The 14,007-nt window shown below is 43.0% G+C and overlaps 4 protein-coding genes across 4 annotated transcripts; all 4 read left to right on the top strand.

Annotated features, from left to right (window-relative positions):
• Positions 1-635: 635 nt before the first annotated feature.
• EAF01_008198 (uncharacterized protein) lies at positions 636-2,170 on the top strand (the record flags this gene model as incomplete). Its single annotated transcript, XM_038916454.1, has 7 exons — positions 636-757; positions 863-1,043; positions 1,190-1,273; positions 1,352-1,471; positions 1,523-1,579; positions 1,638-1,840; positions 1,900-2,170. 7 exons carry the CDS (start codon positions 636-638, stop codon positions 2,168-2,170), a joined length of 1,038 nt encoding a protein of 345 aa, XP_038767816.1.
• A 464-nt stretch (positions 2,171-2,634) lies between these two features.
• EAF01_008197 (uncharacterized protein) lies at positions 2,635-4,895 on the top strand (the record flags this gene model as incomplete). The annotated part of the gene is made up of 9 exons (XM_038916453.1): positions 2,635-2,812; positions 2,864-2,897; positions 2,944-3,208; positions 3,267-3,353; positions 3,404-3,443; positions 3,492-3,739; positions 3,792-4,005; positions 4,058-4,144; positions 4,195-4,895. The coding sequence occupies 9 exons, from the start codon at positions 2,635-2,637 to the stop codon at positions 4,893-4,895; spliced, it is 1,854 nt and encodes a 617-aa protein (XP_038767815.1).
• Positions 4,896-5,728: 833 nt separating this feature from the next.
• EAF01_008196 (uncharacterized protein) lies at positions 5,729-9,284 on the top strand. Its single transcript, XM_038916452.1, has 5 exons — positions 5,729-6,735; positions 6,792-7,246; positions 7,304-7,334; positions 7,398-7,702; positions 7,751-9,284. The coding sequence occupies exons 1-5, from the start codon at positions 6,303-6,305 to the stop codon at positions 9,116-9,118; spliced, it is 2,592 nt and encodes an 863-aa protein (XP_038767814.1). The 5' UTR covers positions 5,729-6,302; the 3' UTR covers positions 9,119-9,284.
• A 930-nt stretch (positions 9,285-10,214) lies between these two features.
• EAF01_008195 (uncharacterized protein) lies at positions 10,215-12,443 on the top strand (the record flags this gene model as incomplete). The annotated part of the gene is made up of 4 exons (XM_038916451.1): positions 10,215-10,452; positions 10,513-10,632; positions 10,677-11,754; positions 11,915-12,443. The coding sequence occupies 4 exons, from the start codon at positions 10,215-10,217 to the stop codon at positions 12,441-12,443; spliced, it is 1,965 nt and encodes a 654-aa protein (XP_038767813.1).
• Between the last annotated feature and the right edge of the window lie 1,564 nt (positions 12,444-14,007).

Genomic DNA, 14,007 nt, shown 5'->3' with positions numbered 1-14,007 from the left:
TTAGTTCTATATCAACTTCAAAGTAGTTTATGAACTATCCATCAGATGTACGTCAAATTTACCTTCTACTCGCCAGCATTCACGAACATCCTTAACCGTAATATGAATAGCCAAAAAGTCTCATTGTTAGTCCGTAACTAAGCGATTTATAAGGAAAAGATAACAGGCCATGCTCGTTAAACATTTTAGTGGATGTTTATTTACTACTGATTTTCTTCTGAGCGACTGATATATACACAAGGTTAAACAAATCCAAACCATCCAATTGGCTGTCCCAGTTCTCCAAAGTATAAACACCCGTTCATACCCCTCAAACCCCAACCACAACCAATCTAGCAACATTAATATTCTCTCAAAGTACCACATTCAATTCTCACCGACTAAAACCCTCCCACTCCATTGGCTCCAAAGCATCCCGCCAATAAATTCCCAAGCCTCGTCTGTGCGAGCTCAAATGAGGGGTAAATTTAGCGGGAATGTAACAAAGGAGGGGTAAGCAATATCGAACCATAAAATTCAATAATGTAGCTGAAGCTCTCGACATAATTGAAATCACTCATTCTTTTATTTATCGCAACTGTAAAGTCTTGAATGTTCTCCATTGTGAAGAAATATTAATTGAACCATTGCGAAAGATGAGAGGCGTAGTAATCAAAGCCCGTAATTCCCCATGGGAAGTCTCGAATGATCTCGAGAGACCTGTTCCGGGAAAACATCAGGTTTTGGTGAAATCGCTGGTTACGGGGATTAATCCTTTGTAAGTTCTACATCTCTCACAATCCTCTCTCTCTATCTCTCCTCTTCGCAAATCACCAATCCTACCGCTTTTCCTCACGAGCACACCACTAACCCAAAAATAAAGGGACAACATAATGCGACAAACCGGTTCCCTTATCCCTTCCTACCCAATAGTACTCGGCTGTGACGCCTCAGGAGTGGTTGTTGAACTAGGTCCTGGCGTAGAGAAATTCAGAGTTGGCGATGGCATTTTTGGATGTGCGACGAGAGTTGGGGAGGAGGGTTATGGTACTTTTCAGGAGTTTGTATGTTTGAGGTTCTTTCCCATTCGGATCGGAGAATTTGAATGGTGGATGAGGGTATATTCTGAGAAATGAGGTTGAGTGGGAATGAGAAATGGAGAGTTGTGGAATGAGGTGAGAGAATGGCTAACTATTTACTTTTACAATAGCATTTAATGGATGAGAAACTGGCGTTTAAAAGACCAGAAAGAGTTTCGGTCGAAGAAGCTGCAACGATTGGAGTGGGACTTTTGGTAAGCAAATCTTTCCTTCTTCTCAGTTGTCATGTTATGGTGTTTGCGAATGAGCAATGCTGACTACGATAATGATAGACAGCAGCAATATGTCTGGATGAGGGAAACGATATCATGTATCCTGCCACTCGCGAGAATCAACCAGAATGGTTTATCGTTTTAGGAGGCACGTCGAACGTTGGACAATACGGAATTAAGGTTAGTGTACAGGTATACAATTTGCAAATGTTGGCATTGACAAATATCTAGCTTGCAAAACTGTGCGGATACCAAGTCCTTGCTTCATGCTCGCAATCTAATGCTGAGGTTAGTTTCGCAAAAAGAGGAAGAAATTGAGTATAGTAGCTAACCTATTCCACTACAGCTTGTCACATCTGTCGGTGCAGATGCAACATTTGATTACAAACAATCTACCGAAACACAGTTGTCTGAGATCGAAAGAATTACCTCGGGAGAGTTCGCTGGTATATTCGATGCATCGGCTGCTAGTTCCGCGGTAGGCTTAGCTGCTTTGAATACCAAATCCACAGCCAAAGCACAAAAAACATTCTCGACTACGAATGATTGGTATGTAAAATCTTCCAGCCTCTCTTCACTCTGGAACAAAACTACAACTAAATAAATAGGGACGAAATCGACGAGCAAGAGGACATCAAAGTTTATCACGTCCACCTTGGACAAATGGGCAATTTTGGAGAGCCATTAGGCGATGCAACAAACAGCATTGTCGAAAAACTAATTCCAAAACTTGAAAGCTTGCTTTGGAAAGGACTCTTGGAGCCGAATGAAGGAGAAGTAGTCGCGACTGGGTTTGGAGGGGTAAGTTTTGGTGTTGATCTTTCGACGAAAAATGAGATTGGAGGGAAAAAGATATTGGTTAAGCTGCAGGATTTGTAAAGCGGAGGTGCATTCATCAATAATGGATGGTAATCATATGATACCACTCATTGGTCATTAGGTAGACCCTTTCGGTAGTGAATACTTAGTTTATCTGATATGAGTTCTTCAGAGTGCGGCCATGTGGCGGGAATAGTAAGCGTGAGTGTAACGGGATAGATTTTACACTCCATACTGGGAACTTTTGGCTCAGCTATTTGCCGGATAATACGTGTGCAACTCGAATAACTCTTTGAAAAGTCTGGCCTTCCAGTAAGAATTAGATGTTGAGCTTACTGTTGGCCGAATGAAGTCGCAGCAAGGGACGGCATGTACGTAGACCTGACTTGGCAATGTAACTCTCGGGTGAAGATCCCTTGCAGCCCTTGAGCATTTAAGTGAGGCACTTACCTGCCCACTTGTTACTTGGTACAAGTGGTGAAAGTTCAAACTTCGTACTGTCTTCGCCTTTATACTGCTTCATCATGCGGTCGCTTTCAATTCTCTCATTATTATCTTCGCTCACAATTGCTTCTCATGGCGCTTCTCTTGGTGCGAAGATAGTCGGTCGTGATACCGCACTGTTGTCTAGTTATGACTTTATTGTTGTGGGTGGTGGAACAAGTGGACTTGTCGTAGGAAACAGATTATCAGAAAATCCAGGTTAAGATCTACTCATTTTGATGCTTTGGATAAAAGGCTTACCATCATTAGCGACAACTGTTCTCATTATTGAGGCCGGCAAACTGTGAGTGTATGAATACAGTCTGACGTAACCATCTGATAGTGTATAGTGATCAGGGAGAAGACTTCATCTACATTCCACTTTTCGCAGGAATTGGGAATGGTGCGATAGGGACACAGTATGATTGGAATCTAACCTATGCTCGTCAGCCAGCTGCGAACAACAGATCAATTGCCATACCACTCGGTAAAATTGTAGGCGGTGGTTCTTGTTTGAATAAGATGACTTTTGATCTTGCTGGGAAAGCAGACTATGATCGTTGGATAGAAGTAGGAGCAGTTGGTTGGAATGAACTATTTCCATATTTCAAGAAGGCAAGTGCACTACGTGAAACAAATTGGATAATGCATGAGCTAAATCATCTTTCATCAGTTGACTAATTTCACATCACCTGCATCTGAAATTGCAAAAGAATGGGACATTCAAACTTACCCCTCAGCACACGGATATAGAGGCCACGTAATGAAATCTGTGCCGAGAATTGAAATACTTGCTGAGCGTATTTATAGGTTCATTCAAGTTATCCAACATTCAATTGGCCATCATTCAGTTGAGTAAATTGTCCTCGTAAAGCTACTTCTGCTGACATGCTGGTAGAGTACTTTATTGCGTCCATGAAGTACCTCGGGATACGCAAGGTGTTTGACTCTTTGAATGGAGATACGTATGGCGCTCTGTGGAATCCACAATCACTGGATCCAGACACCAAGACCCGCTCAAATTCTAGAACCGCTTATTGGGATAGTGCAAGTAATCGAACCAATTTGCACCTCTTAACGGGACACCAGGTGACGAAATTAATCACCAAAGCAACTAATGAAGGGATTACAATCATTGGTGTAGAGGTAAATGTTTGACGACCGCATTCTTTAGGTAACACTCTGACCATGAGCACAGTATGCAGCTGGCCCCAATTCTTCAAGATCAACCGTACTTGCGGCGAAGGAGGTAGTTCTCGCAGCCGGTGCTATTCATTCACCTCAGCTGCTTCAACTCTCTGGAATCGGCAGCTCTTCTTTGCTTAAACAATTTGGCGTCGAAACTGTGGTAAACTTGCCGGGAGTTGGGGCAAATTTCCAAGATCACCCATTGCTCAGAGCTAACACAACTTGTAGGTTGCTATAACAAAAGTTAATAGAGTCATCCACTAAGTGGAACAATAGTGCATATATACCTTTCCGCGAACAATTTGACCAGTAACACGACTTTCAATGCTGAAATGTTAGCATTGTATAGGCATAACAGAACTGGTCCGTAAGATTTATCAAACTTACCAAACCTTTCTAATAGGCCAAAACAGGTCCATACTCCACAGAAGGGGGAGGCGCCTATGCATTTATTGGTACCCCTTCTTTCACCAATACGACTTCACAGATTATATCCTCCGCCTCATCTATCACACCGGCATCATATTTACCATCCGATATCGACTCGACTATCTTGGCAGGATATGAAGCTCAATACAGGATCCTCACTCGAGATCTCGCATCCAACAAAATGCCAATAATGGAATTCATCTTTGGAGGAGGACCAGTTTCTACTGGTCTTCAACATCCATTTTCCCGTGGTTCTGTCGCGATCACATCCGCCGATCCTTTCACTTCCCCATCAGCGAACCCAGGGTTCCTTACTCATCAGACAGATCTTCTTCTATTAATCGCCGCGGCTAAGTATGCTCGTAAAATCATCAACACACCAATATTCGCACCACTATCGCCGGTTGAGACAGTACCAGGCCCGAGTGTACAAACAGATGCGGATTTTGAGGCATGGGTTCGTTCAACAATTGCAACGACATTTCATCCAAGTGGTACTACGTCCATGATGAAGAGACAGTATGGAGGAGTTGTGGACTCCAATTACAAGGTATATGGGGTCAATAACTTAAGAGCAGTTGATGCGGGTACGTTTCCAATGATACAGAGTGCACATTTGCAAGTGACTGTGTATGCCATGGCTGAGAGAGCTTCCGATGTGATTAAGAAGTCATGGAGACTTTAAGGCAGATGCTATGATATGATGATGTGCTGGATGCCATGGAGCGCAAAGAAGGGATACCAATAATTGCTCCAATCATATTGCTCTTCTTCCTGCTGGAGTGTTAAAGAAGCAGAGTACTATGGCATATATTGCCACCCCATGAATCAGTGTCGTGATACCCAGTAGAAAACCTGGGGATACACATCGTTGTCTACAGATTTAGTGAAGACTTGATCATCCCCTCCAATTGTACCGATGAGAATTTGTCGAACAGATCTTCGCTTTAATGTAGTGTTCTTCAGTTTGACAATTGTTAATTCTGAGATGTGATTGCAAAAAAACACGCTAGCATATTCTCCGACACAGGCAGGTACGTGCCTGTAAGCGAACTAAACCTGGGCTTTCCTTTTCTTCCATCTAACTCTTCAATTAACCTTACATTTCACAGATTTCGGCATTTTGTGTTTCTCCGTTATTGATCTAGATCCAGGGCACGTTTGAAGCATGAGGTGTATGCTAAAGTTTATTCAATTATAACACTGATATTACTTTGTCTTCGTTGAAGGCCAATGAACCCCCAGGATTGAAATATGGTTTTCAGAAAATCCAAACCCTGGTAATGACGGTTTTATATTCGGAACTTTACTAGTCGTCAGTTCTCCAGACGAGAACTCTTCATACACAAATCCAGGTGTATTGGTACATCACCAGAACATCGCCGCGCATGTCGGTTCCTCGTGTGAACGCAGTATTGACGTTGCTCGTACGCATGTCTATGGGGGCTGGATCCATCCGGACTTTGCTAGACTTGTCATCTCTACCAGGTGAAAGCCGTTTGATCAATGTCAGATCGACTGCCTCTTGATAAATTGTAAGGGGAGCTTGGGAAATTTCATCCAACGATTCTTCCGCTGAGCTGTCATGCAGTAGCTAAGAATATACTTTCCCTGGGTAATGTTCCACTCGAACCAATCAGACGGAAAAGCCAAAAGGCTTCTTGAGCCCTATATCATGCCTTGCCAATGAATGCACAGTTATGGACATATCCCAGGTGCAGGGTCTACACCGTAACGTCTCACATCAGCCGAAAGTTTACATATGAAACAGAAAGAGTTTTGATCAAAACACAGATACTCTCCACTGAGTCTCTCGGCTTTCTTAACAGAGATATAACACATAACTCCACAATTTGATGGACATCAAGGAAGACACATTACGATTGAATTCATTCACAGCATTGCCGCCGATATTAACGGTGAACATTCACCAATTCCATGAGTTACAGCCTCAGAGCTACCCCACCAAAATCACTCCACCCGCCCCAAACCACCCCACTATAGCTACGAATACTCTCGTATCTAGATACATAAACAAAGCTCTCCCGCGGAGATCTTTCAACTCATCATTTACTCCCAGATATCTCTCAATATGTCTCATTTTTTCCATGATGCCAAAGCAGCCATCGGCGACTTTGTACATGAAGTCGAGTCGGAGGTGTCCAAGGTTGCAGGAATCACAGACGGCGAGAAACACAGCCACACTCATATCGGAGAGGCATGCCATGCACTTCATGTAAATGGAAACGAGAACAGATTTGGCAGTTTCGCTCCTCCAAGAACCGGTCATGACATTAAATGGCATATCGACGGGTGTGCATATATGTGGGCTGTATCTGTCGCCTTGGAAGAGGCACAGGAAAGTATCTGGATTCTGGATTGGTGGCTTACCCCTGAGCTTTATTTGAGGAGACCCCCATCGGCAAACGAGGAATACAGAATCGACCGCATGCTTTTGGCTGCTGCTGAGAGAGGTGTCAAAGTGAACATCATCATTTACAAAGAGGTTACTGAAGTCTTGACATGTACGTTCTATTCTCATTTCTGGCCACATATCACGTGGACTAACCCCGACGTCCAGTATGCTCTGAGCACACCAAGAAAGCTCTAGAGGTTCATCCTAACATTTCTGTATTCCGACATCCGGATCATGTTCCAAGTGGCATTCACGTCGAATCGGAACTTATTACAGACTTGAAGAATTTCAGTTTGAGAGACTTTGATCTTGCGCAGCTTCCTAAAGAGGGCATTGAAGCTTTATATGGAGCCCGAAATGATGTTGTTCTTTACTGGGCACATCACGAAAAGCTTTGTCTAGTTGATAGTAAAGTAGCTTTTATGGGTGGTCTGGACTTGTGTTTTGGTAGATGGGATGTAAATCAGCATCCAATTTCTGATGCACACCCAAGTGACCTAGACAACATTGTTTTCCCAGGTCAAGATTTCAATAATGCAAGAGTGTATGACTTTCAAGATGTTGCAAATTGGCAAGAGAATAAGCTTGATCGTACTAAGTACTCTAGAATGGGATGGTCGGTATGTATTTTGTCAATCCCCAACTAATTGTCGGACAACGAAATCTGACTGTTGTAGGATCTATCAATGTCTTTAACAGGACCAGTTGGTAAGTTAATCGGAGACGCTACCACTATTGCACTCCCGTTTTTCAATGACTAACGCTTCATAGTCGAGGACCTTCGAGCTCATTTTGTCCAAAGATGGAATTTCATTTTTCGAGAGAAATACGACACTCAAGATACAAGATACACAGCATTGTCCTTGATTCCTAATAATATCCCTGATGGATACTATAACGAAGATGGTACAAATGTTGGTTCATCTACCGAGGGTGCAATTTCCAATACATTCCGTCGAGCAGGTACATTCTTGGGTGGCTCAAGAGGAAATTCAGGGTATGGAGAGGATCAAAATGGCGTTTCTATTCAACTCGTAAGAAGTTGTACTGAGTGGAGCAATGGTGTAGCCACTGAGGTAATTCTTCCATTCCAGAATTCGCGCATAGGTTACTAATCTACGCAGCACTCGATTGCCAATGCCTACATTGAAGTTATTCAACGAAGTCAACATTTCATCTACATTGAAAACCAGTTCTTCATCACCGCCTGTTCCGATGAGCAAGATCCCGTTGAAAACAAAATCGGAGCGGCGATCGCAGACAGAATCATTCGTGCTTATCAAAATGGTGAACAATACAAAGTTATTGTTTGTATGCCAGCAGTTCCAGCTTTCGCAGGCGATCTCCATGCGGATGATGCTTTGGGAACTCGTGCAATTATGGAGTATCAATATAATTCAATCTGTCGTGGTGGTAACTCAATTATGGAAACTGTTGCTAAAGCCGGAGTACCCGATCCAAAGGATTACATCCGATTCTACAATTTGAGAAACTATGATAGACTTAACAACAACGGCACGATGACTCAAACCGAGGAAGAAAGTGGTGTCAGCTATGAAAGTGCTAGAAAAGAGCACGATGATATCGTTGGTGCTGGATATGGCGGTTACGGTGAAGAAACTGGTGCTCGTTGGGGCCAAGAGAATTACGAGTATGAACAGTACCAGAGAGCCGCCCCTCGTTCCCAAGAGCACGACACAGTAGCAGCATGCTATTTGGAAGATGGTCCATCTATCACATCTATTCCTTGGAATGGTACCCCCGAAGCCGAGCTCGATGCTTTTGTCAGCGAGGAACTTTACATTCATACCAAACTTCTCATCGCCGATGATCGCGTTGTAATTTGTGGTTCAGCTAATCTCAACGATCGCTCTCAACTCGGTACCCACGATTCAGAAATTGCAATCGTAATCGAAGACACAGAAACCGTTGATTCATACATGAACGGTCGCGAGTTCCAAGCCGCCAAATACGCCACCTCTCTCCGTAGACAACTCTTCCGAAAGCACCTCGGCATGATCGCACCACAAGATTGGACCAGACCAGATGCAAATTATATGCCCATCAACAAAGATCCCAATGATTACGATTGGGGCTCTGACTATGATATCGCTGTCCAGGATGTGTTTTCTCCCGAATTCACAAATCTGTGGAATGGTCGTGCGAGAACTAACACAGAAGTTTATTCGAAGGTTTTCCATGCTATTCCGGCGGACAATGTGAGGAACTGGGATGATTATCATGAGTTTTATGAACAATATTTTGTATCACCTAGTGATAAGGATACTAAGGAAGAAGATAAAGAGCCTGCGAAATATCTTTATGGACATGTTGTAAAGGAAGAATTTCCAGGGGGTGTGGAGGAAGTTAAAGAAGAGTTGAGCAGGGTTAAGGGTATGCTTGTTGAGATGCCCCTATTGTTTATGGATGGGGTCGATTTCGCAAAGGAGGGGTTGAGTTTCAATGCTTTGACCGAGACGATTTATACTTAAAGGAACGTTTGGATAGATATCGGGATTGGTAGCTCGAGTCCTACTTGGGTTGATCATCGACAATGGTTTTGAAAGCTTTTGAATCTTTCTAAAGATAAGTTTTGTCTTGGATATTAGAATTAGGTACAACAATTAGAGAAGCCTGCTTAGTTACTAGCTACATAGATGACTCGTGGTTGATCTGTGTTTCTATTTTTTCTCCAAATTCCTCCATTCCATTCCAAAGCTACATATAAACGCCATACCGGCAGCCGCGATAGGAAGAATAAGAGTTTGAGATAATGCATAAGAATATGCATCAAGAACTTCATTAAGGTACTCTATCAGCACGCGCCTAGCGCTATTTTTCGGAGCTATCCAAGCCAGGAATCATTTTCAATTCTTGGGAAAGCGTATTTGTTAGTATGTTTTGAGCAATGTTAATTGTCAACGCGCCACCCAAGGCTTGAGAAAGACTGGCAATGAGTTTCCAATGAGGACGTCTTCAGTAGGAAGTACTATTTGAACAGCAGTATGTGGAACCTGAAATCCGATGCCGAAACCAAATCCAGTGAGTACCTTGGACCCTACCCATTGAGCGGTCGTAATGGTCACTTCGGTAGCGTTGCATTCAAGTGGTGTAATGCAGATGAGTTGCAAAGCCATTCAGGGCGAGGCAGGATTATAATAGTATGGATTTGATTTATGAAAGTTGTAATCGGCACCTCATACTAAAAACCGTTTTTCAGACATAATTCGTAGCATCCTGCTTGCACACTTATTCCTTTGATAACGACATACTTTCTAATAGTTTTGGCATATATTTGCTGGCAAGTGCGGAATAGAATTTCTCTCGATATCGTTTGAAGTTTTCATGCTGGCCGGGATTTTGATCACAGAAATATATACCGTTCTCAAGAAGAAGTATCACTGTACTACTTATATCATATTCTCTCTACACCCACTCGCGGAGATAGCAGGGGTGTGACACCATTGGCTGTCCAAACGAGCTTACCACATGATTCCACCCCAGCTTCCCAGCTTCCCTTCTTCAAAATCTCTGATTCTCTATCTCGACGACGAGTATAAATTTCTAAAAGCAGCATCCGATTCCAAGATGGTTTTGGTCAATACTTCTTGCAGAGCGTGCCAGAAATTCACTCTTGACCGTGGCTTACCCGGACGTGGCGAGGAAGATTGGGTTCATCAGATTGAAGTGCCATACCGTCGAAAAGATACTACTCCTGACTTCCCAGGTCTTTTGGCCTCGTTCAATGAGGGTTGCAACTTTTGCGGGGTATTGAGAGGTGTTTTCTTGCGCAAGTTCGCCGAAAGCTGCTCATCAAAGAACGGAGGTAAATAACAACTATAATCTTGCTTGCATGACAATTGCTCACTCTGCTGATTTTCCTCAGAAGTAAATATTTCTGCAAGTTATGGATGTCAGTTGGAATTACCAACTTACAACAACCTGATATTCGAAGTGGATGGAGCTTGGAAATCCGAGGCGAGTTTTGTCCTGTACGCAGAATATGGTAAGATCCAATCTTGTGAGCGACTAGATTGCTAACTCAACTAGGCGACGGTGGAAACACTGCTTCGAATTATTTCGTGGTTCGTCCTGGGTCACGGATATGGAATCATGAAGCTATGGATATTGCACAGATTTGGTTAAAAATGTGCGAAAAGCATGATACTTGTCGAGATATGACGCCCAGTATCCTTCCCACAAGAGTTATCGATGTCAAAAGCTCGCCTCCTAAACTTGTCATGGGTAATGGTATTATCGATAAATATGTGACCCTAAGCCACTGTTGGGGAATATCCAAAGATCACCCATTTGAAGCTCAATATACGACTCAAACGTCAACTCTGTCGACTCGGATGGAAGGGATGCCCTTGAAAGAGTTGCCCGCCACTTTTAGGGACGCTGTTGTTGCTACTCGTGATCTGGGGTTTCAGTATCTGTGGATCGATTCCATTTGTATTATTCAAGACTCCATTCCCGACAAATCAGTAGAAATCGCACGTATGGGCGATGTCTACGGGAATGCGGCGTTATGTATCTGCGCCACATCTGGTATCAATAGTAAATCTGGCTTCCTGCCCCCTTATCCACCGTTGCAGCCATCAGTCAAATTGCCTTTTTACACGGCGAATAACGAACCTGGATCTTACATTCTGTTCAGTCAAGATCTGTACGAATTACAGAACGAATTTCCCATTGATTGGACGTGGGACATTCATCGAAGGAGTATTTGGGATACCAGGGCGTGGACTTTACAAGAACGTGTTCTCTCTCCCCGTATCCTACACTTCACCTGCGGTAGGATGTATTTCGAGTGTGCAAAGGGATTCTTTATGGAGACAAACCCTGAACAAGAACTCACAGAAAATGATCTCGCAGGCTTACGAGTTGAAGCTGGGTTCATAAAAGCTAGACGGCTCGGACATCCGTCTGCACTGGACTCTAAAGACCTGAGTTTTGAGGCCCTTGTACGCCTTTACTACAATCTGGTGGACCAATACTGTCAACGCAATTTATCATACTCTTCAGACAAAGCAGCTGCTTTTGCAGCTTGCTCTGCTTTGTTTCAGAAACGCCTGGGATTTCATACAAATATCTTTGGCACGTTTCTTGAGGATCTCCCCAGATGGTAGGTGATATTTATACTGAGCTTTCCTTTTCAATTCGGTGCTTGAAATATCAATCAAACGGCACATATTTTGTTGTTTCTCATCTTGGTCCCGGATTTTATAGGCCAACTTCCAACTATTTAATCCAATCTATCACCTCAAGGCTAACATGTAGTATAGCTTGATGTGGGTCCCTCTCGGAAACTCATCCCTAGACTCAAGCTGGCCCTCTTGGTCATGGTGTTCTCACCAACACCTCTCATTTTACCAAGGCATTTTCCACATGGAAAGCTCCGAAGTGCTCCATACAGACCAAGAGCTTTCCCACCAATCTAATCACGAGTACATTCCTGCAACCGACTCTCAACCCCCAATACTTCGCCTTCATGCATTCTCAAAAGGCCCCGGTAAACTCATATGGAAGAAGTCGTACCCCATGAGCGTCAAGTTTTCGGTCATGGGCCATGAATATGATTTAGAACATACCGATATAACGGAAAACTCTGGTACCGGCAGTGAAGACCTCTGGCTTTTGAACTTTTGCAAACTCGGTCTCAAGGCTAGTCCAATCTCCGGCTTAATTATACAGCAGGCTGTAGAGTCAGGAAGCAATTATTATCGCCGAGTAGGATTTTACAGATTGAAGACTGCCGAGGATTCGAAGAAGCTATGTGAAACCGAAGCGCGGCAGTGGATGAATTTAGTCTGATCTCAAAAATATAAACACATCTAAGCTCATACAATTGTCATACGGCCATTAACATGTACGAAGGATACGAGTTCGTAGCGAACATCAGTTGTTGGTTGGGATCGTACGACTCCTTAACAGAAATTCGTTAAAGGAAGGGGTTCTCACTAAAGGCGGTCGCTGATTATGGTGCTTTATCTCATCAGCTCCCATATATTCGATGATCGAATGTAGAGAAAATCCACTTTGCTCCCATACTAGGGACCATCCGGACTTCGGAATGTGATAAATAGATCGGTTCTCGGAAGCTCTAATATTCCAGCTCGCGTCGATGTATTCTACTCCCCAAGCTTTCCTTAACGAATGAGTCTCAGGTGCAACTCGTCGAAGATACCCTCAATGACACTCAACGCGGATCAAGAACAGATGGAGTGCAGTATAGCAATTGAGCACACCTGACCTGAAACGAGAAACTTATTTATCAAAGCAAATACAATTCACGTCTCAAGGTATCGGTTACACTAGAGTTACGATGAACTGAAATATACCGGTATATAATCGTTTATCGTATTCTGCCCAGAACTTTTCCGTTTTCGAGATCTAACTTTAGGGGTGCAAAATCATTCACATCTTTCTAAATTCACAACTCCCTAAGGGCTACTTATCAGACTGTCAATTTGGGTTCAGAATCTAGAAACTCCGTAGAAGTGAATATACCCCATTCGGATTTAACGTAGATATAATAACGAGTATACAATTGGTTCGTCTAAACTCTCAAGTCAGGCGATCAGATTTTCTCTCTATTCATACCAACAGCATCTCGTTAATTGATTCAATATAGGACAGATTATTGTCGAAAAGGAACCCTGTATGTACGACGTATGAATAAGAGAAAAGAAGTCAGTTCTACAATGAATTCGATTCAGAGAGTCTATGGAGAATTATATCATTGGCAAAATCACGATTATCCATAACCAAGAAATTTGCAGCGGCTCGACTGAATAGAGTAGGCTAAAATACAACAACTCAAGAGCCCCTTCGCAACACCAGAACTTCAGCACATCACTACAAAGCACACCCAAACTAACAACGCCAAACCCCTAATCCCAATCACCAGTAGACATCAGTATTCAAAAGAATCCCTTTCATCCACTTCTAAATACCTTTACTATCATCTACATAGACTAACTTACTTACCAATCCAACCATTTTTTCAATCACAATAAAGACTGCCACCCTACAATATCAAAAAATCTCCTTAATTATCCATCTCATAGCCATTAAACCTCAACTCCATACTTCGTAATGCATACGGACCGGCAAAAGCAAAGTAAATTCTTCTCCCTCCCCTCTGCACAAAACAAAAACTCAAAAAAGACTGATCACTGGCGGTTTCGAACCGCCGACCTTGGCGTGCCAGACCCATTTCATCCTAAAGGAACAAGAGAAGATATTAGCACCACGCTCTAACCAACTGAGCTAAGCGACCTGACATGGTTATTTTGATATATTCTCCACCTCTCCGTTTTGTTATATATTTGCGTAAGAATTCCCACCAAATCATAAAACCTCCACACAAGTGGAG

This window comes from Botrytis porri (assembly GCF_014898465.1).
Source record: "Botrytis porri strain MUCL 3234 chromosome Unknown BPOR_011, whole genome shotgun sequence".
NCBI classification, from domain to species: Eukaryota; Fungi; Ascomycota; class Leotiomycetes; order Helotiales; family Sclerotiniaceae; genus Botrytis; species Botrytis porri.
The sequence above is the reverse complement of the archived record's forward strand: the minus strand, read 5'-3'. Positions and strand labels throughout refer to the sequence as shown.